General features: G+C 46.7%; 1 protein-coding gene across 2 annotated transcripts in view; it reads left to right on the plus strand.

The window, feature by feature from the left end:
• Positions 1–24,611, plus strand: part of D2HGDH (D-2-hydroxyglutarate dehydrogenase) — a 1,571,200-nt gene that overhangs the window by 133,858 nt on the left and 1,412,731 nt on the right. For both annotated transcript variants that reach the window (XM_069618127.1, XM_069618128.1), the window contains exons 4-5: positions 17,584–17,723; positions 18,330–18,523. In XM_069618127.1, coding sequence (XP_069474228.1) covers positions 17,584–17,723; positions 18,330–18,523 — 334 coding nt within the window. The remainder of the gene's footprint in view (positions 1–17,583; positions 17,724–18,329; positions 18,524–24,611) is intronic.

Genomic DNA, 24,611 nt, shown 5'->3' on the forward strand with positions numbered 1-24,611 from the left:
GGGGAGAGGTGCATTGGATGGACTGCTACCTGGAGTCAGACAGTGCAAGCCGCACAGGCTGGCAGGAGAGGTGGACAGCTGGTAAGCGCTGGATGGCCTGGAGGAGGAAGGCTGACCAAAAGGCCTAACAGTCCCTCTGCAGTTTTTGGGGGAACTAGAAAGCCAGAACCCAAGGCTTTTCACAAGTGAGCCCTGGGGAAAGAAACAGGAGGACCTACCGCAAGAGGGTGCAGGGGTACACATTAAAGCCAAGGTACAGGAGGGACTTATTGGCCTCAGTGTTCAAGAGTGACTTTTTTTTTAAAAAACATTTATTTTTCGTTTTTATGACATAATACAACTTCACACCCACATTAGGGTGGACTTTAAACTTTGCGCCGAACCCCATACCCCCCCCTCTTCCCTCCCTCCCACTCCATCCACCCCTCAGTTCAGTGTCCTCACTCGTATGCACTGCACCATTCCAGTTCTTTGTCTCATGTAGGCAGAGGTGTTAGGTCTGAGTCTTCACCGGAGCGAATCCTGTTTCTGCAGCGTCTGCCGGGGAGGAAGGAGCCTCCTCTGCTTCATTCATCAAAAATAGTATCAGAGGGCCCCAGATGTCCGGTGGACGGGCATGTAGGGGTAGTTGTTTAACGAAGTCTGTATCTACATCTTGGCAGTAGAGGATGTATTTGCGCCAGGCAGCTATTGTTGTGGGGCGGGGGGGCTCGGCTCCAGGCCATGGCAACTCTCCTACGGCCTAATGTCAGCAGAAGTCCTGCCAGTTTCCTTATTGGTGCGGAGAGTAGTTTCGTCATTCCAAGTAAGGCTGCTGTTTGGATCGGTTGTATCGCTCCCCCCACAATTGCAGCCGTTGTCTCTAGGACTTGGTTCCAGAAAGGGGTTAGTTTGGGGCAGTCCCATGCGAGATGGACCAAGTCGGCTGAATGTATCCCACATCTTTCGCATTTTGCAGATCCTTCAGGGTGATGTTTGTTTGCTTTTGCTGGTGTGTAATAGGTTTGGTGAAGAAAGTTGGATCAGTTTAAAGCGTGAGTTGAGGGCAATTTTTTGTGTCTGTTTCAGGATGTAGGTCCAATCCCCTTATGGTATGGTTATGTGTAGGGACTTTTCCCATCTGACTTTTGCGCGACTGATGTTGGGGGTTGTGTCAGTGATAATAGATTTGTAAATTTGCGACACCAGCCTGCCCTCGCCTTGTGCCTGTATTACATTGTGCAGCAGTTTCCAGGTTGGTGGCTGACATGGGAAGTCGGGCAGGAGTGCTTGCAGAGTGTACCGGGTCCTGAAGTAGAGGAATACGTCGAGTGCGGTGTTGCCGCCTTTCAGTTTTGCTTATTGAGGAGTTATAAAGCCGTCCTCAGTGAAGAGTTCTCCTAGGGTCTCTATGTGCAGCTTTTCGACCCATTGGTGGAATACTTTCTCCAACGTCAGTGGAACCCCTGGTATGAACTTGACGGGCAGAAGGGAGAGTATCGCGTTTGTACCCCGTACTTTTGGGCTAGCTTCTTCCAGATTTTGTACATCGAGACCATCACATTCATGGTGGTGTTGGGGACAGGGGTCTGGCTAAAGATGACAGCAGTTAACCGGTTAGGTGTTGCCAGGGCTCGTTCCACTTGCACATGAGGTCTGATTGCTTGAGTGGCGTACCAGTGACTGAGGAACTGTGCCTGCGACGCCCAAAAGTATTTCTCCAGATCTGGAAGGGCTAGACCTCCACTTGTTACCGGGAGTGTCAGTGTTGCATGATATGATATGATATGGCATTTGTAACGCGCCTATACACAAGTGTTTCAAGGCGCGACGAGGCAGGGAAGGGGGAACACGGGGAGACAGAAAACGATCCTACTAGGCCAAGTGTCTTTCAGATCGCGCAAGTGCATGGGTAGGGGGGGCCGGAAAAGTGCAAGTGCAATGCGCCACTCTAGCCGGTTTGCCCGCCCATAGTAGCTCGAGGACCATGCTTTTCAATCTGTTCAAGAAGGTTTGGGGTAGCAATATAGGAATGTTGGTGAATAAGTATAGCAGTTTTGGTAGGATCACCATTTTGAGCAGGGAGGTTCTTCCTCAGAGAGTTAGTGGTAGGGTCTTCCAACGTGTCACTTTTTCTTGTAGGGATTTGACCACCTCTTCGTAGTTGTCTTGGAACACCTCCTGGTGACTTAGTGACATTTGTATCCCCAGGTATCGGACTTTGAATGTTTTCCATGTGAGCTGGAAGTCGTCTGCAAATGGCTTGGTGGACGGGGTCAGCGGGAATATGATCAATTTTGATTGGTTGATTTTTAATCCGGAGGCCCCTCCGAATTTGTTAACGTCCCTCATGATTGGGTTCAGATTGTCTTCGGGGTCGCGTATGAACAATACTACGTCATCTGCGTATAGGAATATGATGAGCTTGTGTGGTCCTATGATGAGTCCCCTTTGTTGTCGTTGTTCTCTTAGGTTGGAGGCTAGTGGTTCCATTACCAAGATGAAGATCAACGCCGATAGCGGGCAGCCTTGTCTGGTGCCTCGTTGGAGCCCTATGGGGGCCGATTTTGCTGTACCTACAATGATATTAGCTTGTGGCTTGGTATACAATAGTTTGATGAAGCAGGCACCCAGTCCCATCCTGGTGAGTACAGCGAACAGGAACGGCCACTCCACTGAGTCGAATGCCTTTTTGGCATTGAGAAGAACTGCGATTGCCTGTTGTGAGGGGTCTAGTGCTTCAATGACGCTGAACAGTCTCCTGATTCCGAAGGTCGTGTTGCGGCCTGGTATGAAACCTGCTTGGTCTGCAAGCACCAGGGCGGGCATCCGTGGCATCAACCTGTTAGTGAGTACCTTTGCAAGTATTTTGTTATCGAGGTTGAGCAGGGAGTTGGGACGGTAGGTTGCGCAATCCTCTTGCGGCTTGCCGGGTTTGTGTAGAAGAACTACTTTGGCTTCACAGGAGGATTGGGGGAGGACCCCTTTTTCCAATGCCTCGTCGTATACTGCTGCCAGGAGGGGAGCTAGGGTGTTTGCGAATGCTTATAGAATTCTCCTGTTAGGCCATCTGGGCCAGGAACTTTGGAGCTAGGGAGTGTCTTGATGGCCTCCATAATCTCTTCTTATGTGATCAGTTCATTCAATGGTTCACGCAGGTGATTCTCGACCCAGTACAGCTCCGTGTCTTCAAGGTACTCCAGCGGGTTATTTGAGTCACCATTATGTTTGGCGCTGTAGAGATCTTGGTAGAAGAGCCTGAATTCTTCCGCTATTCCTTCGTTGGTGTGAACTATCTCACCTTGCTTAGTCCGAATCCCTTCTATTGGAGGCAGCTTGTTGTCGGCCCTGATTAGGTTTGCTAGGAGGGCGCCGGATTTTTGGCCTTCACCATATTGTCTGACCTGACTGTTGCGATTTAAAAATTTGATTTCGCGATCTGCTGCAGTGCTGAATTTCTGTAGTTCTTCTTTCAGAGCAGCCGTTGTTCTTGGGTCGGCCGTGTTTGTGTTTTGCAGTTCTAGGTGTTTTAGCTTCTCTTCGCTGGTTGCCAGCTCGCGCCTAATGAGTTTGAGGATACCGTTTTCTTTGGCGAGGCAGACCCCTCTAATAAAGCACTTTAGTGTTTCCCAGATTGTGCTAGCGGAAGGGACTGACCCTATGTTGGCTTCGAGGAACACCGTGATCTCCTCCCTCAGTTCACAAGCAAATACCTCATCTCGCATGGAGCCGGTTTTAAAACGCCACCGTTGTAGTGGGGATTTAGGGTTGGATGGGTTGAGGCTGAGGATTATTGGGGAGTGGTCGGAGAGAGTTCTTGGCTGGATGTGGCACGGGCCACTTGTCAGTGGGCCATTCGCTGAGGTGAAAAGATAGTCAGTCCTGGAGCTCGTGTTGTGTACCGCGGAGTGAAAGGTGTAGTCTCGCAGCTCTCCATTGGATGCCCTCCATGCGTCTTTCAGGTCGAATGCGCTGCAGATTTCTTTTATTTGACGGCAGGCTTTGCATAGGGGCTGTGGAGTGGACCGTGATCTGTCCCTCGCTGGGTCTAGCAATGTGTTCATGTCACCCCCCCAAATTATGGTTGCGGGGTCTTGGGGGGGAAAGATGGGTTATTACCCAGCCAAAGTTGTTGGGGCCATCCACATTTTGTGCATAGGAGTTGACGAGGGTTATTTTTTGGCCTGCTATGATGCCACTTACTAGGATAGCTCTCCCCTCGGTGTCTTTTGCAGTGCGAACAAACCGGAAGCTGGTCCTCCTGTGTATAAGAATTGCGGCGACTCTGGAGTAGGATTAGTATGAGGAGAAGTATCTGTGGCAACCCCAGCTCTTAGCCCACTGGTGATCTTTCCCTGGTAGTAAGTGTGTTTCTTGAAACATAGCTACGTCCACTTCATGTCTTCTTAGATACTGCAGGATTTTCCTGGTTTTAGATGGGATATTACCTCCTCTTATGTTCCAGGTTATGACTTTGAATGGAACGGGTTAAAGTTTATATTGATCCGCTCTTTGTTTTCACTGATCGATAATGCTGAGGCTAGGTTTGGCCTGATGTTATGGTCGTTGCCTGGAGGTTCATTGGTTGGACGGTGTAGTAGAGTTGATGGTGAGCCATTGGGTGGAGGGTGGCATGGAATGGGTGGCGCAAAACCTTCCTAGTTCCCTTGGTGAGTACTGTCCACGGGCAACCCCTAACTGGCCCGTATAGCTTTCCTCCCTGGTGTGTGCAATCCCCAACTGGTCCACAGAAAGGTCCCTTGTCAACAAAAACGAACAAATGGCGGTCCATGGCGTAGCCATGCCATTGAGTGAACTTCACCCATTAACTGAACTTTGTAGAATAAACAGATGCTGTGCTACGGGTGCCTGAGGCCTCCCAAGTGTCCCAGCCCCGAGGTGTGCTGATCGCAGTTGTTCCGGTGTCTTTTGTGATGACAATTAACCTGCTGTATAAATCTGATTGTGTAGACTATGGTGGATTCCTGTTGTTTCTGTCTCTTTGAGGCCTGAGGCGGTTGGGGTTTTGATCCGGGCAGCTTATCTGGTCAAGGAATCTGTCTGCCTCGTCAGGAGATTGGAAGAAGTGGACCCTCTCGTTATGTTGCACTCTGAGCCGTGCTGGGAAGAGCATCGAGTAGACCATTTGGCTGGCTCGGAGTCTCTGTTTAATGGCAGTGAATGATTTCCTCTGCAGCTGTACCGTGGGGGAGAAATCGGGATAAAAGTGAATTTAATCTCCATCATGTAGGAGATCCCCCTCCTCCCTGGCCAGTCTAAGAATGGCATCGTGATCCCTGTAGTGAAGTAGTCTTGCGATGATTGGTCTGGGCGGAGTGCCGGGAGCCGGTCTGGTCATTGGTATCCTGTGTGCCCTCTCTATTGTGAAGAGTTGGGATAGGGCGTCGCGGCTGAAGAGGGATATGCAGAGGGACTCTACATAGTCCTCCATCTTCACTTGTATTTGATATTCTCTCACTCCGACTATGCAGATATTATTTCTCCTTGAGCGGCCCTCAAGATCTTCGCCCTTGGCCATGGTTGCTTTCATTTGGGCTTCCAGTTGAGAGACTTTGCCTGATAGGGTTGTTGTGGTATCATCAGTGTTGGATACTCTCTGCTCGACCTCGTTCAGGCGCTCAGAGTGGGTGTCTATGCAGTGTTGAAGGAGATCAACTTTGGAGGCTAGCCCATCCAATTTGGTGTTCAAGCTTCCTATGCCAGCTTTTAGATCAAGAAGGATTTCATTGATCTCGGACGGGTTCTCGCTTGTCTCCATCTGGCGAGAACAGCCTGACACTGGCATTTGGTCCTTCTGTTGTTGAGGTACTTTTGTAGTCGTGCCACTCTAAAAGTTTAATTTCTTTTGGGTTTTATCAGTTTTCCCCATTGCGATTGAGGGTTATAATGATGTGTGGTGGATTGGGCGTTTAGTCTGCTCCTTTTGGAGTGCTCTGGAAACCCACCGGCAAGGCGGGGGGATCTTCTGACTTGTAAGGCGAGTGTGAATGCTGCTGGATGGCAGGATGACTTTCTTGTATAGTGGTGCCTCGAATAGTGTGGTAGCTTCTCTTTGAAACCTGAGCTTCGTTTGCTTAAAGGTGATGCCAGCTCTTGGCCCGTGTGGTCAGACACTCTGAGACCTTCTCTCTCCCAGACGGGGGAGTGGCTCTGTGGGTGATCAGTAGGCAGTTGCTTTGTGGCAGCAGTTTGCGGTGGTGGACACTGAGTGTTTTTATGTAGGAGGGAGCTTATGGGCTTCCTAAGTGGTCGGTATTTTGTAGAAAAGTCTTGTGCTGGTAGAGGGAGGGGATTGTTCTTTATGGAAGGCTCGGCTCTCTTTGCTCTTGAATATTGCTGTGTTAATGCCACAAGAGGAGAGCAAATCTCTTGAGGTGGGGGTGGCGTGCAGGGTTGTACCACCACCGATGCGTGGCGTAGATCGCCTCAATGGCAGTAAGGCGGCCGTTATGTAGGGCTGAGCCACGGCTATCTCAACGCCAGTCGCGAAGGTGCCGGCGCCCTGCGCTCCGTGGTCCTAACTACCTCGATGTGGATGGGTGGGGGGACTCTGCTTTGCTGGTGTCCCGGGCGGCCTCGCCGACTGTGCCTGTGTGTGCGGGAGGGGGGGTGCCCAGGCTGGCCTCGATGTCACTGACCTGCTCTGACTCCCCCCCTCTCCTTACCTCCGTGCGCGGCTGGTCTCGGTCTCCCTCCTCACCGGCGAGCGTGGTTCTCCGTCAGCGGGGTCTGCTCCGGACAGCGCGGCACTCCGAGGTCGCACCAGGAGCCTTCGCCCCCAGCTCTCCCAACGGGTCGCAGGACTCTGCCGGATTCCGCGGCCGATGATGTGGATACGACGAGGGGGGGAGACTGCCTGTCCTCCACTGAGCCGCCTTGGCCTTCGGCGGCACCCCCGACCTGCGGTGGCGAGGTCCTCCACTGGTTCAGCGGCTGCAGAACGCTTTTTCTCTCTCCACGCCCGTCTTGCCGCAATTATCTCAGGGCATCTCTGCTGGATCATGAGTGCTTGGGGATCTTCTGGGGGTTTGGGGCGGCAGCAAGTGGCCCGGTGCCTCGTTAGGTGAGCCGTCCGAGGCAAGGCCTCAAGGCCACGCCGGTCGTTCAGAGGCAGGGAAAGGTTTTTTTTGCCTCTGTTTTCGGGGGGATGATAGCTGGCAGCTCCAAAGGCAAAGAATCGGGAATGTAGTTCGGTAAAAACCACCGGAACAGCAGGATTATTCAGGATTAATGCGGGGCATGTACGGGAGCTCAGACCAAGGCGGCCATCTTGGTTGGCTCTCTAGCGCCCTCTGTTCAAGAGTGACTTGATGTAAATCCTGAAAGCAAAGGACCAGGAAGGAAATGTTGTGACTCCTGAAATCCAGGATCCAGAAGGGACCTATTGTACAAACTGATAAACCCTTGGTTTTGGAGGAGGGATCTGCTGTAAACTCAGAGGCAGCTAATGGCCAACCAAAACTTGCCAGTGAATGTCAGGCTGAGGGAGAGCCTGGTGACCTAAGACTCGGAAACCTGAGCCCTGGAAACACAAAATGAAAGAAGATAGGCCTGGAGGAGACACCATACAGTGGGTAACTGCTGCAGGCACCTCTCCAGAACAATACTTATATTTTGTTGCCTGAGAACATGGATGGACTTCAAAGAGTATGCGTTGGACTTGTGTTGGTAATGCTTTTGGGGTTATTATGTTCCAGAGTAAGGTCAGCCAAGGACCTGAATGACTGCTTAAGAGAAGCCTTGTTATTGAGGTTGACTAACAGTTGTAATCTGCATACTAATGATGTGTACATAAACGGCAATATGGGTAGATTCTCTGACCCTGGAGGTTGTGGAGTGCTGGAGTGTGAGGTTGCCTGGTATGGGTTTGAAAAGGGGGCAGTTAGCTTGAGCAACAGTGGCAGGTGGTTGTATGTAAAGGCGTGCCTTGTGATGTGCAGAAAAAAATGAACATAAGAACTTAAATAAACTTACCTTGAGATGTACCATGTTGAAAGAAGGTGCTTATTAAAACACTAACCCTATGGCACTCTCTTTACAAGATTAAGCTGTCCCAGGAAGGGCTAACATTTATAAAGATTAGGAATTACTTTGTGTTGATCTATTGGAAGAATGAAAAGCCAATAACCATTTAGTTTGCTAGCCTTCCCTGACACTGTTTTAAATAGAAATTCCTTTTTCGTTTTATGATTTTCCCCAAATTCCAATTAAGCTGTCACTAAATAAAGATCTATTGAACCACCCTTTAAAAGTGAGGTTTATCATTGCCTCGAGTTCCCCACATAGTATATTAATGATTCTGGGCATGCCTGACGTACATGCCATTTGGAGGCATCTAGGTTGTTCAGGGAATTAGCACATTTATAGCTTCGGTCTGCTTTGCTTTGATTTACTGGGCAAACTCTATGTGACATCACTCCTGATGAGTAATGAACATTCAAACGCACCCCAACCCCCATGCATTGTTTTTGTCCTGCCTGTGAGTTTGTATTGTGCCTAATACATTGTCTGCAACCTGACTGACAGGTTGACTGGTGAAGTGTGGAAGAACCATATTTTGCAGACAGAGCTGCATGGCTTTGGTGAGTTTTTCAGCATTTTCTTGGACTTGTGGTCTCCTTTAGTCTTATATTGTTTGGCACAACAAATGCCAGACTGCAATGGGTGAACTTGGTTAACATTGTTGGTTTGGACAGGTGCCTTCAACGTACGGCTATGTTGGGCATGACAGATAGATAGGCCTTTATATAGGGTGACCAGATTTTGAAAATTAAAAACCGGTGCAGGCCGGAAGCATAAAAGTAGGACTAGCACTCCAAGCCCATTCAAACTACTCCCCAACTCTGTCACGCCCCCCCACACTCCCCCCCCTCCCCCCTGCCTAGCCCCCAATGGGCCTCCCCATGCGATCACACTACAGGGTTACAGAATTATGTCACTAGAGTGCTATGAAGAGCTTTTGGTTTGGTTGTTGTTACTGACTTTCCTACGAATTATTTGTAACCATTCTGTTGGCGCAATCAGTAAATGCGTATGGGTACGAGCAAAAAGGTTGGAGGTTCAAGGCTGCCCTGGGTCTGGCCGGATCTGACCCGACAACCGCTGGTCTCCCGACGAAGTTCCGCTTTAGGGCAGCACCCGCCCTGGAGTCCTGGTGTGAACCGCAATGGGAAAAGAAGGGAATTGGGACATGCTCCCGCCTGGGTGTGAGAAGCACGGTAAGGACCGCCGCTGCTTCTCTGCTACATTGTGCTCCTGCCTGGGGGAGAAAGAAGTGGCAAGGACTGCCACTGCAGTCATGGCGTACGGGGGAGAGGGGCGCAGCAAGGACTGCCACTGCATTGATGAGCAGTGAACTCTTGCCTGGGGGAGAAGAAGGGCGCGGTATAGACTGCTGCCACAATAACTTGTACCCAAGCTCCCCAACTGCCAGCCTGTGCCTGACAATCGTTGGCTGTACCAATGAGGACCTGCCTGAAGACAGGCCAATGCTGCCAGAGAGCCCGGATCATTCTTCTCCTCTAGCTTGCCTATCCTTGTGGTCCTGCTATGCAGCGTGGGCCAGGAGCAGGGACAGTCTATGCTTCCATCATCACTTGGACCTTGCCTATCCTTGCTGCCCCACTGGAAAGCGTGGGCCAAGAGCGGGTTTGGCATCTTCATTTCACCACTTTTGCCCTGCTGATCCTTGCGGCACGCTGCGCAGCATGGGCCAGGAGCAGGTCCTGCTTGATGTGGGAAAGGGGCAGAAGGAAAGAGTCTTGGTGGGACAGCGGATTCTTGGGAACACCATTCTGTTCTCCCTTCAGAGAGTCCTGCTGAAGGTCCTCATTGCTTCCCCATGGTTGCTGCCACAACATTGGTGCAGCCCGAGTGCAGCCACCAGCCAGCCCCAACATCTCGCTGTCGCTGTGTGTCGTCATGGACTGCCGCTGGCCAAGGACTGATACCGCAGAGCAGATGTGGCCCCCGGTAACATGGGTGTGACTTTGCCTGTGTGCGGTCTAGGGACATTTTGTTCAAGGACTAATAAAAATGTCACCCCTTTCATGTGTATCCCAGTGGCGCAAGAGACAGTGATGGACCTTGACTCTGTGCTCCTGCCCATCTAGTGGGCTTAAACTGGCCGCAGTCAAAGTAAACTTTGTTGTCCGCATCCATGTAAATATGTAATGTACTGTGTTGTGTTTGCCTTTGTTTTGTTTTATACTCCCGGCATGGAATGTTATAACCTGAAGCCCGGCTCGTGCAGTCACGTGCATAATGAGTAACATGTGGTAGGCCTGTCATGCCTCCAATAAAAGGGGCTCCTTGTGGCCCATGACGGCGAAGACCATGTGTAACCAGCCTTACTGTGACAAGTCCAATCAGACCATGAAGAAATCCAACCCACAACTGCACACTCAACCCGAGAAGATGAAATAATGAGGCTCAAGCCTTAGTATCCAATAATCACTGCTGATGGATAAAATCTGTCAGCAAGAAGAAGAAAGAAGAACCATGAGCCAAATAAGCACCATGCGTCAGTCAGTGCCATCTGACCCTGTCTGTGTTTCTGCTGCGCGACCCCAGTGCCAACATATAGGCAGAGGGGCTGCCTTCATCATAGCGTGCTGGCACCCATACCCCCATAACAAACGGGTAAACTGTTTATTATGAAATAAATGTCAGCTGGAATCCCCAAATCGGGACGTGTTTTTTAAATGAAAAATACTCTCGGGATGGGAGCCTGGACGCCTGATCCCCCTTTCTATATATAGTATATGTTCAGAAGCACACATTGTTATGTTGGGTGGATTGGATTCCGCCTATGTTAAGGACGGAGCCTTTTCTTCCCAAGGTTGCACGGCAATCAATGGAATGCTTCCCATTCCTGTGGCTACATTTCTGCTTTTGCTTCTGATTCTCATCCGCAAAACCGGGGACTCCGGCTTTTGAGGTTGTTCTACCACTTCTTGGCCTAGTGGATGTTCCGTGGGTGGGTGGAGATGGCCATATGGTCCTTGTTTGCCGGTCTGTCTTCGGACACTGGTCTTCATCATGAGGCGGCCAAACCTCCTTTTCCCCTCGCTTCCAACGGCATCCCGGTTTCATTTCTATGACAAGACAGGAGGCTCGCATTATGCTTATCTTTCTTTAACACTGCTATATCAGCATTTCAAAACTTCAACTTTTAACTTTTATGTTTTGGTTTTTCTTACATGTTACTTGGGGAAAAAACAAAGCAGGAAGTTACATGTTTCATCTCTCAACTGAATCAACTAGGTTTTAGAAACCACGCTTCCCATAATCCTGAGGCCCTTTGTAGTCCTGACCTCTACTCCCACACCAATCAGTGGCCAGATAGGGGTATAAACACTGGCTCCCCTAAGTCCATTCCTCTTTCCTTTTGCTGCCATACTGAGATAAGTGTTATGTCTCATGTTTCTGTTTCTTAAATTATCGTTGTCTATTATGATTTAGTCTCTAAATGTACTCATTATCAATGATAGTTAGCGGATAGACTAACAGGTGTTTGATTGATGGCTGTCGAGAGCTTATTTTACAGCGTTTGTACCGTTGTATAGGAAGCGCACGCGCGCGTGCGCGTGAGTATTACCAGTGTTTTCCCCCATCATGCTTTTATTTCAATTCTAACAGGAACGAGAGTGAGGAGAGGCGGGGCGGAGCCGCGGGCAAAGCAGCTCGCTTCTGGAGCCGCCCCGTTCTCCTCTGGCGTAGCCGAAGTCTTCGCCCGCGAAGGCTCTAGGACCCTGCGGCAGGCTACATTATACGCGTGTGCGCGGAGGCGGCTCGCACCGCTGAACGCGCAGGGCTTTAGGACCCAGTAAAGCAGGTTCAGCCTCCCGGTATGCTCCACGTTCTCCTAACGCTCGCTTTTCGAGCGTACACAAAGCGAAACGGAGCAGAGGGTCGTGTGAGTCAGTACCTGAGAGGAATTTAAAAAAAAAAAAAAAGGGAAAGACATTCCTTGGTGGCATCTGTTGAATATACAGAGAACGTGAAACAGTTCACAGATAGGCTAGAAGGCGCAGAGTGCACAGGAGGTAAACTCTTTAGAGCCTTAATTTTCAGCTGACCCCAAGAAGTTAGCGCTGCTAACAGGATTCAATGGCTCACTCATCGCACCCGAGAGATTCCCAGTCCACCTCACCAGATTGGAGTGAACAAGAGTGGGAGGAAGAACCCACCTGGCAAGACACAGACTTATCCCTCAGCTTCAAAAGGGTACTGGGAGATTCACTTTCTCAAGCAGTCTCCCAAGGGGTGCAACCTTTGACTGAAAGGTTAGAAATGCTCGAAGCATGCATGGCTGAGCAGCGGGAACAGCTGGCGGCCAGGAAGAGACGGGCCGACAGCCCTGGAGAGGGGACGTCAGCTGGACACCCTCAGAAGAAGGTTGAAAATAAGGGAGGTAAAAAAGCCTGGAAGAGCGCTGACTCTTTGACCCCCTCGGGCACAAAAGATAGGGTTGACTCTGTTCCCCAAAGTGAAAGCGACCCAGTCGCCAGATTGAAAGAAGCCTTTCTAGCAACATTAGCAGATGGCCACGTCAGACCCCCTGCCCCAGGGGTGGACAATTCAGGGGAATATGAAGAGGGATACGCCCCCGACGACGAAGGCGGCGAGGAAGAAGAGTTCCCTCAGCCAATTCCTCAAACTCTTCCCGAGGAAGAAGACAACGTAATAGATATGTTCGACCCGGAGTCCATTAGACACCCAAAGTCTTCTGAGTGGGTGCCCTCACCCAGAGTGGCATTATACATGTCACAACACATCAGGAAGCCGCTGGACAGAGAAGTTCGATCCCGCATGCGATCAGAATGTCCACGGCCTGAACTGCCCGGGAAGCTGGCAGATACACCAGAACTAGACCCAAAAATGGTCACTTTCGTGACCAAAACAGCACGAGACGTTAGGAAAGGCATCGATCGTGCGTGGAAAGGCTGTCAAGATAAGCTCTTGGACTTAGCGGGTCCACTGGCAAAGATTATGGACCTTGTCGAAAAATCAAAAGATGCTGGTTCCCCAGTAGATATTCACGCCCTAGGTAACTGGGCTCAAAGGGCAGTGTGCTTGTTGGGTAACGCGAACTGTGCGCTCTCTTCAGAGCGTAGAAGAGGCATCCTCCTGAAGATCGACAATAAGCTCAGCGATCTAGCCACGTATGAAGCAGGGGAGGGCACCAAAGGCCTGCTTTTCGGGGAGGCCTTCGCTAAGGAAATGTCTCAATTTGTTGGCACCTACTCTGCCCTCGAGAGAGCGCAAAGCTCTATAAAGAAGATATTTCCCGGTCGTGTTTTTGCTGGGACCGGACGAGTCAGAGGTCGTTCGTCTGGTCGCTACACTATCAAAAAAGGTCTCAAGGTCCACGCGCTCAATATTGGGAAAACCGTCAACAGGACACCTTTTTCCCAGCCAGAGGAAGACATCCAAGAGGCCGCAGCAGGCGGTGAGTACACCAATTGTTCCTATCGGAGGCAGAACTCTCCGTTTTCTGAGAGAATGGCAAGCTTTGTCAAGCGATGCTTGGGTTTTACAAGCAGTAGCGGGCCTTCACCTAGATTTCATAGACATCCCAAAGCAGTCAGAGAACCTGTCCCCATTAACATGCCACTAGAAGAGAAAGCGCTTTTACACAGCGAGTTAAGCAAATTAGTAAAGAAAAACGCAATAGAGCGCGAGAGCACAGAAAGTCAGTTTTTCCTCAGCAATATGTTCCTGGTGCGCAGAGGGGAAAAGATTTGTCCAGTAATAAATCTAAAAGAATTGAACAGTTGGCTGCAATACAACCATTTCAAGATGGAAGGCATCCATCTCCTCCGAGACCTATTGCGTTCAGGAGATCGGCTAGCCTGTCTAGACCTCAAAGACGCCTATCTAGCGATTCCGATAGCAACTGCCTTTCGGAAGTATCTCCAGTTCCAATGGGAAGGAGAGATTTGGCGCTTTGCATGCCTGCCGTTCGGGCTGGCGTCCGCACCGTGGGCGTTCACGAAAGTGATGAAGCCAGTAGCTGCAGCTATCAGGGAGAGAGGTATCCGTATGATTATCTATCTGGACGATATCCTGGTGATGGGATTCAGCAAAGAGACCCTAACAAGAGATGTGCGGTGGATTTTCAAGTTCCTATCATCTCTGGGATTCTTAGTGAATTTAGAGAAGTCCCAATTAGCACCAGTTCAGAGGTTGGAATTTTTAGGCTTCACCATAGATACCGTGAAAGCGACTCTAGAGCTTCCAAGTCACAAAGTGAGAGCGATAAAGAAGGAGCTCAGGACAGTGATTGCAAAGCGAGTAATTTCGCTTCGGAACCTGGCCAGAATAGTAGGCCTGCTTGCAGCCTCCATTCAGGCCATCTTCCCGGTACCGTTACATTATCGAGCGTTACAGAGGCTCAAGATCAAGCATCTTCGCGGAGGCCTAAAATATCAGCTAGTGAACCTAGACCAAGAAGTCATGACAGAGCTACGGTGGTGGCTGGAGAACATGGAAGCCTGGAACGGGCAAGCGATCTTCGGAGATGTTCCAGAACTGACCATCGAGTCAGACGCAAGCAGGTCAGGTTGGGGAGCCAGGTGCGAACAAGCCCAGACAGGCTGGAAATGGTCCGGCGAAGAGTTGAATCTCCACATAAATTGTCTAGAACTTCTTGCAGGCTCCTTCGCAGTTCGGGCATTCACGAAGGACAAAATAAGATGTTGCGTATTGTTCAAAATGGACAACATCTCAGCAGTCCGCTACATCAACAAATTAGGGGGAACGAGATCCAGAATGCTAGCGGAATTAGCGAAAGATTTCTGGCATTATTGCCTTCAGAACGACATTGCGGTGACTGCGGAATATCTTCCAGGGAGCCAGAACAGTATAGCAGACTGGAACTTTCGGTATCTTGTAGACTCCAGCGATTGGAAGCTACACCCTCTAGTTTTCAAGCGCCTGCAAGACATATGGGGACCCCTAGACATAGATCTGTTTGCGTCCAGACTGAATGCGCAGACGCAGAAATATTTCAGTGCAGGATAGATCCAGGAGCAGCGGGTACGGACGCTTTTCTACACCCATGGAACGGAGCAGTTCACTATGCCTTCCCGCCATTTGCAATGATCACAAGAGCTCTAGCGAAAGTCTGCAGAGACAAAGCGGAAGTGGTGATGGTGCTACCCTGTTGGAGGGCGCAGGCCTGGTTTCCAGTAGCGATGGAACTTTCTACGGATTTTCCGAGGATAGTTCCGAGCATCCAGGACCTTCTACTCGAACCGACCGGTCGGGTTCACCCGCTCATAGAAACGGGTTCCCTGCAGCTGATTGCCTGCAGGGTTTCAGGAGAAGATGGAACTTGCCAGGAATTTCGAACATCGCTGCAGATTGTATCCGAGATTCCTGGGCGCCTTCCACCATTAGGAGCTATAACACAGCTTGGAACGGTTGGGCGCAGTGGTGTTCAGAACACAGTCTGGATCCCATTTCAGCACCTCTAGTGAGCATCCTGAACTTTTTGGCTTCGAAATTCCAGGAGGGTTCTGCTTACAGAACGATAGGAGTATACAGATCCGCAATTTCAGCAGGGCACAAGAAAATAGAAAATAATCCAGTAGGAGAGCACCCAGCAATCTTACGGCTCCTCAAAGGTATAAAACTGAGAAAGCCGCCAGAGCCAAAGTTTGCAGTTTTATGGGACGTTAGAGACGTTTTTCAATTATTCCTTAGGTGGCCGGAAAATGAAGCTTTATCACAACTATCAGGCAAATTAGCTATGCTTCTATGTCTAGTAGCGTGCAGGAGGGTGCCAGACGTGAAAGCATTGGATCGATAGAAAAGATATTTTATCCAGAAGGAGTAGCGTTTACTATCGCGAAAAAAACAAAGACCGACTCCAAACTAATTTCCTACCCATATTTTGCAGAGAATAAGAAATTATGCATAGCTCAATGTATCAAAGATTATGAAGCAGCTACAGCGCATCTCAGACCGCGCGGCGTAACTCAGTTGCTTATAGCGCGTAGGAAACCTCACCACGCAGTAGCGACAGCGACCATTGCGAGATGGGTGAGGGAGGTCATGCAGTGGGCAGGGATAGACTTATCCTTATTTGGTGCACATTCCGCTAGGAGAGCAATGGCTTCTAGAGCGTTTGCGACAGGAGTAGCCCTACAAAATATTATGAAATCTGCTGATTGGTCTTCTGAATCCACCTTTAAGACTTTCTACTTCAAGCCAGTATCTGATATACCGAATGGAGTAATAGCAGGCTTTGTACAAGCATAATGCGAGCCTCCTGTCTTGTCATAGAATAAGGATTGCCAACGCTAATAGCTGAGGAAAGTCTTCATTCTATTAAAGACAAGGAGGCGAGCATTATATCCCACCCTAATGTATGAAACAAATGAGAGCAATGACTGAGCGAATGAAAACTGTCATGCATGATGTTCCATTTGTAGTTCATTCCCGCCGTCATATGATTTTTCTGTTCTCATAGGAGACGATCAGAAGGCGACATGAGCAAGTCAGGATATGCACCGAGGATCTTCTGGCAAGTTGTCCCGTTGGACCGAACAGTCAAGCCAGCTGCGGATCGAGTGCAGGCCTTATGGATTGTGTTAGACATTTTGAGGGACTATCTGTACTTCTAGAACTCTGATGGCAAAGGAAAGAGGAATGGACTTAGGGGAGCCAGTTATTATACCCCTATCTGGCCACTGATTGGTGTGGGAGTAGAGGTCAGGACTACAAAGGGCCTCAGGATTATGGGAAGCGTGGTTTCTAAAACCTAGTTGATTCAGTTGAGAGATGAAACTTGTAACTTCCTGCTTTGTTTTTTCCCAAGTAACATGTAAGAAAAACCAAAACATAAAAGTTAAAAGTTGAAGTTTTGAAATGCTGATATGGCAGTATTAAAGAAAGATAAGCATAATGCTCGCCTCCTTGTCTTTAAAAGAATGAAGACTTTCCTGAGCTATTAGCGTGGGCAATCTTTATTGTTCCATCTGATTGTCAAATTGCTATGTTGACAAATTGTGTTTTTAAGCCAAAATTCAGTTTTCTATGGGAAATCTGGATTTAAGCTGCTCTCTCAGTGAAATCTCCATTTACCACTCTTCCGTTTTCAGAATACAGAAGGAAACTACAACTGAGCGTGTGCGAGCATTTGTGAAAGTGAGTGAATTTTTAGAGGTCGTATGCACGTCCAAAATATTGCTAAATTTACCCATGTCAATTCTAATTTTCAGAGAAATAAATCTGCATTGTATTAAAAGAAATGTATCATAAAAGACAATTCCTTGCATTTAATACAAGCAAAAGATTGTCTTTTTTTCACTTCTATATACCTTGTGAAATCGTTAACCAATGTGACAAGTCACATACGTTTTTGCTGTACGTGCCAGTCTGATGAACACATTAGATTCTTTTGTATTTTAAACATGCACGTGTACAGCACTACACCTTTCACATCCAAAATAGTGCATGCATTTTGAAGGGCTAAGTAGTTTAGACTATGCAAAAAAGTAAGCATGTTATCTATCATCATCCAGCACAAACACACAAACACCCTGACATCACTATGACTGATCTCTTTTTCAGGTACTGTAATGAAAGGAATTTGGCAGTGAGCCCTCAGGGGGGAAACACCGGCTTGGTAGGAGGCAGCGTACCAGTCTTTGATGAGATTATCATTTCCATGTCCCTCATGAACCAGATAATCAGCTTGGACAGCATCTCTGGTAAGAAATATATGCCTTTATCAGGAATGTCATTCCAAAAGAGACTCAATCAAAGAACAGATTGGTGAAGGGAGCAGATGTCTGGCTGGTGTTGCGGTATAATGTTTGGTGGCCAGCTCAAGTGGTGGGAGAGTGCTGCCTTATGCCAGGAGAAAGACTATCAGTAGTGATCAGTCCAATTCAAAGAGATAACGTGTTACTGGGCTGATGCTCTGTTCATAGTAGAAGTCCCGTTGGATTTCAGGAAGTGAAGCTGCCGATCACCATTAGTTGCAGTAATCCTAGTTACATTAGTGTGCAAAGCAATCGCTTTACAGTGTTACTGCAAGATTTCATTACAGGGCAATCAATAAATGATTACTATTGGCTGGCAAGGAATAGATACTGTACTGAATTAGTAAATTCTAAATGTTTTAGTGAAATTGTTGGCATGCACTGTTTGCGATCAGGATGTATGATTTCTGGTGTATAATAGTATTATTAATTCCTGCTGTTAACCTTAGGCGATTGGTGGTCAATGTTTAACAAGAAAAATAGTAATGTCGAGAGAAGAGCTGCAATATTGATTTGTTCTGTGTTGAAGAAACATGTCTTGTTGTATTGCAGGCACCTTGGTTTGCCAGGCAGGCTGCATCTTAGAGAACCTAAATCAGTACCTTGAAGACAGAGACTTCGTCATGCCTCTTGATCTTGGATCAAAAGGCAGCTGTCAAATTGGGGGTAATGTGGCAACAAATGCAGGCGGTTTGCGTCTTTTGAGATACGGGTCGCTTCATGGGACGGTTATCGGACTAGAAGTGGTAAGAGCACACCTTATCAACTACTTGGTGTTACCAAATGCACTGTCTTTCTTTATTACTAGAGTAGCACATTTTTGGTCAGTGTTTGCCCACTGACATTTTATGCTAGTACATAGTGTAGTTATGGTTAAGTGTGATTGTCTATAGAGTTTCTGAAAATATTATAATTTCCTAAGAATTTTTTAACCCTGCCATGAACAATTCTGGAAACAATCCACAATATCATTTTGAGCGAGCCGCTCCTACATAGAACATTTTGTAATTTTTCATGGACCGCTTCATTTAAAAAAAAAAATGTTGTAGTTGCTTTTAACAGGGGGTAAAAAAAAATGACCCAAATAACTCAAAATCTGCCACTTAGATGTTCAAGATTTTTGACATGCACCTAGATCTTATGTGGGATTGATGCCCTGAAAACATTTTTGAGAATCGAGGTGCCAATTTTGAGATATTTATCTTTTAAAATGTATCTATATTTGTATAGGTAATGTGTTACTGCTATCAAGTTTGTATCCATTATAAAACATTTTACTGCAATAACCCGATTGTACAGACAATAGGACATGCGCTGAATGTATCTTTCCCATATGTGACAATTGTGCATGTCATTTTCATGTGACTGCATGTTATTTATTCTGCATGTGTTCTGCATGTAAAGTATAGCAGAGCCCTCAACTGTAGACAGTTGCTCTACGGGTTGATAGACCATAATACCCATTCCCGCTCATGTGCTGCAACCCATAGAATACAGCTGGGTCCCACAGAAAATGTGGTCCAACTGTCACATAGTCACTGACAACAGTCATCTCTGCACGATGTTTATAATGTTTTAAACTAGTCATATCTGCTAGAAATTAAATAGTCACCTAATTCTAAATACTAATGTAATGCTCTTTTTATTTTCATGTTTGCACAGACTACGGTCTTCCGAAGGGCCTTCTACCCCACAGTGTGTTAAAGCCATAACAGGGGCAGTAGGTGCTATACAAATATCAAATATTTAACGAGAAAAATAGGGTAGCCCCCAGCGTGTGCAGTGTGGGTTTGGGGCAAGGATACAACAGAAACAAGGAAGAAATCAACTCACACTGTAACTAGACACAAGAGTTAAGTCTATAATATGCTAAATTTACCAAACCAATGTACATTCTGCTCCTAAGGAGTTCAGACTATAGGACAAATGCTGTGGACAACCAACTGGAGTGAAACTGATCATACATTTTTAATGAAACGGAAAAGAGGTAGATTAAAATATCCAGATACACAACATAAATGAAAAATATATAATCCTAGACAATGTAGAGGTTTTTTTGTTTTTTTGTACCTGAATTCTTTAAATACTTACACAGTAAATAAACCAAAATAAGTGATGCCGCAGTGCTGATCGTACCCAAATCAGCACTGCGGCATCCCTCCGTGTTTCAGAAGTCCTTCCACGGCTTCTGCAGCACTCGGATTTGCACTACACCAGGATCCCGTGTAGCCTGCTCAGGCTGTGCACGCTGCCCTACTCCCGAGGATAGCGAGTGACTGCGCCATCATATGAAGAAATCTATTGTCCTGAAGAAGATGGTTTTCAATTATATATAACCATCGAAACTGGTCGACCTGACCTGTTGTGGCCCCTCCACAACATCGTAAGATATCTCCGTAAGAAGGAGGCGATATCTAGACACTCAAGACCACGACCCAGCATTCAATGGGTTTCTAGCACCTCAAGTGCGGACACAGTGATTTTGTCTTCTCTGAACAAACGATTTGTGTGGTTACTCTGATCACCCTTTTTAACGTTTTTAACCGAGACAACCACCCACATGAAAAGGATTTCGAGACATTTGGGTTAATAAAGGAAGCATATGTAAATCCCAATGCCCCTGCAACATTCATGTCAGTTACAAGGCGCTTGAGTCATTACAACGAGCGAGAATTCTTTCCCCTCTCTAAGCAACCTATGACCTGATGGGTGGCTGTCACTTGGCAGAACATTTTCCGATGCTTCACTTGGGTCAGCATAGCTTGTGCTGGAGGCGGAGGAGAAAAACGTGGCAGAAGTGGTCTGCCATTGTACGCCTGCCGAATCACAAGCCATCTATTGTGCCTGGAAGTGCCTCGGAACATCAGCTTTGCCACGTCTTTCTTTGGTGAGCAGTGCTTTAACCTCCTTCGTTATATACAGCCCCCATCGTCTATTCTTTGATGTGCAATGAAACGTCAGTGAACTTTTACTCCATTATATGGAAAAACATTTGATCTCAGAATATCCTGCGTATAGGCCCTGATCATTGTAATTTACAAAAGTGGCAATAGACTACAGCCCAAGAACTATCGCCCAAGTTCTCTCATATTTGGTGCATTGATCCTCCAAGAACTTGTGTGGGCCTCTACTGTTGGTTGTCTGGACACATTTCAATCAGGTCACGGAGCAAGCTTGAGTACTGCCCAGAACTGTTTTGCAATTCATTTACTGCAAGCGCAAGCCCAAAGGGGAAAAAAGTTCTCTATGGGGTCCTCCTGGATATTCCGCAGGTTTTTGACTGCGTAAATAGGGCCATGTTGTGGGACAAATTAAATAAGTTGGATTGCCCTCAAGGCATATTGAGTATATTGATTACCCTCCACTCCGAGACAGACATAAGTCAGAATGGATCAAAACAGTAATACAACAAGGTTGATTAAAATAAAGCAGGGTTTACGCAAAGGTTAAGTTTTAGCACCTTTTTTATTTCTATATAAGTGATCTTGGGGCAATTTAAAAAATATATATTTTTAATATCCCCCTAAATTGGGTAAACTACAAATTAACTATTTGGCATATGTAGACAATGTTGTTTGGTGTGCCTTAACCCCCATCGGTCTGCAGAGAGCCCTGGCAGCGACTAACGCATAATTTTCATCAAAGGATCTTACATTAAATGTAAATAAATAAAAAATGTTAATAATAAATTATACTAAACCGAGGAAAATAATGCATTTAATAGGTTTTTAAATCACATGTGTTTAGAAGTGGTCCAAAGTGTTAATACTGGCTGTCGTTATCTATGCCAGGTGCTCAATTCAGCTAGCTTTGGAAAACTTGCAAAGAAAAATTAAGGTAAATGGAGCCAAACTAATGTTTTGTTGACAGGAAATTTGGTTACTTTTCGATTATTCCTATCTTGAAGTATTACCATAAAAAACAGTCCCTCGCCTTCTTTATGGAGTCGAAAACAGGCTTGTTGCCCAATTTATGGGATACGGCTGAATCGTGTTTTGGAAGAAAAATGTATATTTGCTTCGTGGAACTCGTATTTCAGTCTTGAGGCACGCGGTCAGTTTGATCTCGCTACGCACTCAAGCAGACTGGAAAAAGGTTATGGACAAATGTTTTAATGCCTACCGGCAATTGTGTCTTTTCAGCTCTAAAGGTAGAATTGAATCAGAACTCATGTAGGGCTTTACTTGAATGAAAAAATTAAATGATTGAAGTACTAGAGGCTTATAATATTCTTGAAGATGACCTTATAACTTTGCCGTATAAGGTCAAAAAGAAAATGTTTGAAATAGAATGGATCAACAGTCGAGCCTCAGCGATGAACCACCCTTTTTTTATCACCTCAAGCATGAAATTAAGGCTTCTAATGTGCTCCCCACCTATTTGTTAAAACATGTTTTGAGATATCATAGATATGCGATGTTGCGTTTTAAATTGAATCTATTTTCAACAAGAGAGGTTTCAGGTGCAAGGAAATAAATACCAAGGAATTCCAGACAATGCAAATTCTGTGCTCATGAAGTGGAAACACTGTATCGACTTTTAATTGTTTGTCCAATTCTTCAACCTTGGTGTTCTGTATTTTTTGCTCAATTTGTTTCAAATTCATTTTTTTTAAACTGAATTGTTTTGGGTCAAGATTTTAAACAGTAATGAAATTTCACTGGATATGCGATTTTTTAAAAAAAAATGTGGAGTTGATTTTAAACCAGTGAATGGTTATGGGTCGTTAACCTGTTCTATTTGAATTGGGTGCTTTATGATTGTTGTTTGTTATTTCTATTGCAAAGTTTTTGTGTAAACCATAAGCAATTAACAAATAAATAAATAAGACCGGCAAGTGCCATCTTGTCTACCTCAAGTACACAATTACCCTGCCTGCCGCAACACCATACTACATATTTAGTCTCCAGCTATGGCTTACCATTAGTTATATGCTTATTTTCTTTTCCTTCCCACCCCCTTAACTCCCCCGGAGCCTACACCGCACTGCGTCAAACTGTTCCTCCCCATCACATATTCGCACTTGCACATCCCGTTTTGGACTACCCTCTAACCAGACTGGTTTGGTCCGATATTGTCCATGCAGCCACCAGTTGTCTCCAAGCGTCCAGTCCCCCCCCTCCTCCGAGTCCTTGTTTCTTCCCTGGCTTCTTGCCATACCACTGTTTCCACATTCAATCATTTTATTAGATCTTGCCACCATGCTTGTGCAGATGGTCTATTTAGTGCTTTCCAGCTCATCGCTATTCTGCGCTTAGCCAGTATGTACGCTAGATTCTTTAGTTTGCTCACATGCTTCGCTCTACGAGGCCTTGGGACCCCCCCAACCCCACCAAATAGACATGCCCAAGGGGTACTCACGTCTAAGTTGATCTCCACTTTAGCCCGAACGGACGGGAGAAATATTATTTCTGCCACTTTCCAAGCACCCAGGCCTGCAGCATAGTTGCCAACATTTTGTGGCCAAAAAGATGTAGGATTTTTCAAGTTTCAAAACTAATGCTTTGCATAACAATTACATCACAGGAAAATACAAAACATACATTGTTGGCACCACTGGAGCGTTCTAAAATACACAACCCACCCAACAGCACAAGATGGAAAGATGTTCAGTTGTTAAAAATTTATAATTCTAAATGTACGTTAACACCAATTACCTAACTTCACAGAAGGTAATTACACAGAGCTGGTAGGCAACGTTTGTCACTGCTCTATAGCAGCAGCCCGGGCAATACATATGTATTGCTGCATTGCAAGATAAATAACTGAACAACATGGAGACTGATACTCTCCTCAGTCTGATATGCAGATGATGTGCGATGGTGGAGCACTCTGCCACTTGCCTTCGCTGGTGGTTCATCAAAGGCCTGTCCCGGCCCGAGTGCAGGGCAAAGTCATGTAGCTGTCAGGTCACTGGATCACTCTGCACAGAGCGTTGAACTGAAAAATGTTTACAGAGATTTTTTTATCAGATCCATTTATGTAGTCCATTCATGCAGTGAATCTTTACATTTTACACTCATTGCATGAATGTATTACTTCAGAGGTACATAGAAATGCTGTATTCTTGCTAATTGTATGTCTTGGGGTAAAACTAACTTCTGGTGACATTTAAAATAGGAGTACAAAATTGCTAATCAAATAGGTTTATTTGCTAATCAAAAATATTTTAATTGGCAAATTCTGCTAATCAATTTTTTAAAACTAATTTATGCCTTGTCACGACCATAGGGGTGTGATCCGACAGGACCATGGCTCTGTATTCTGCACATGTCATCATCTATTCCATTCCGGTGAACACATAGTCTAGCCTAGTGCATAGGTTCTGTGGGGCCCTCCACCTATCCACTAACCGAAAGGCCTGCATCAGTGTGCGCAGTGCTTTGGCTGACTGGGACGGGCAAACTAGTTTTTTGTCCAACTTATCCATCGTCGGATCCAGGCTACAGTTAAAATCCCCCCCACCCCTCCGGACTACTGCCCCATCTATATATGAGCTGATCCTTGCGTATAGTGATCTGAAATACGTTGCAGTGTCCTGGTTTGGGGCATACACATCGGAGACAGTCGGAAGAGCTGGCAAAGAAACTGAAGACAAGAGGATATCCAAGAAGAACCATAAAACGGGCGAGGGAGAGGGCACGCAATATACCACGCGATACCACACTAGAACAACATGCCAAAACTATGAATTCAGAGGATAAAATCACTGCATTCTTTACGTTCTCACCTTTTACCAACAAACTAAAACAAGAAGTCCTGAAACTGTGGCCCATTCTAAATGTAGGAGAATCAAATCTGGCCACTCCACGATTTGCCATGAAAAGGAATAAG

This window comes from Ambystoma mexicanum, chromosome 10 (genome assembly GCF_040938575.1).
Source record: "Ambystoma mexicanum isolate Mex_15411 chromosome 10, UKY_AmexF1_1, whole genome shotgun sequence".
Taxonomy (NCBI): domain Eukaryota; kingdom Metazoa; phylum Chordata; class Amphibia; order Caudata; family Ambystomatidae; genus Ambystoma; species Ambystoma mexicanum.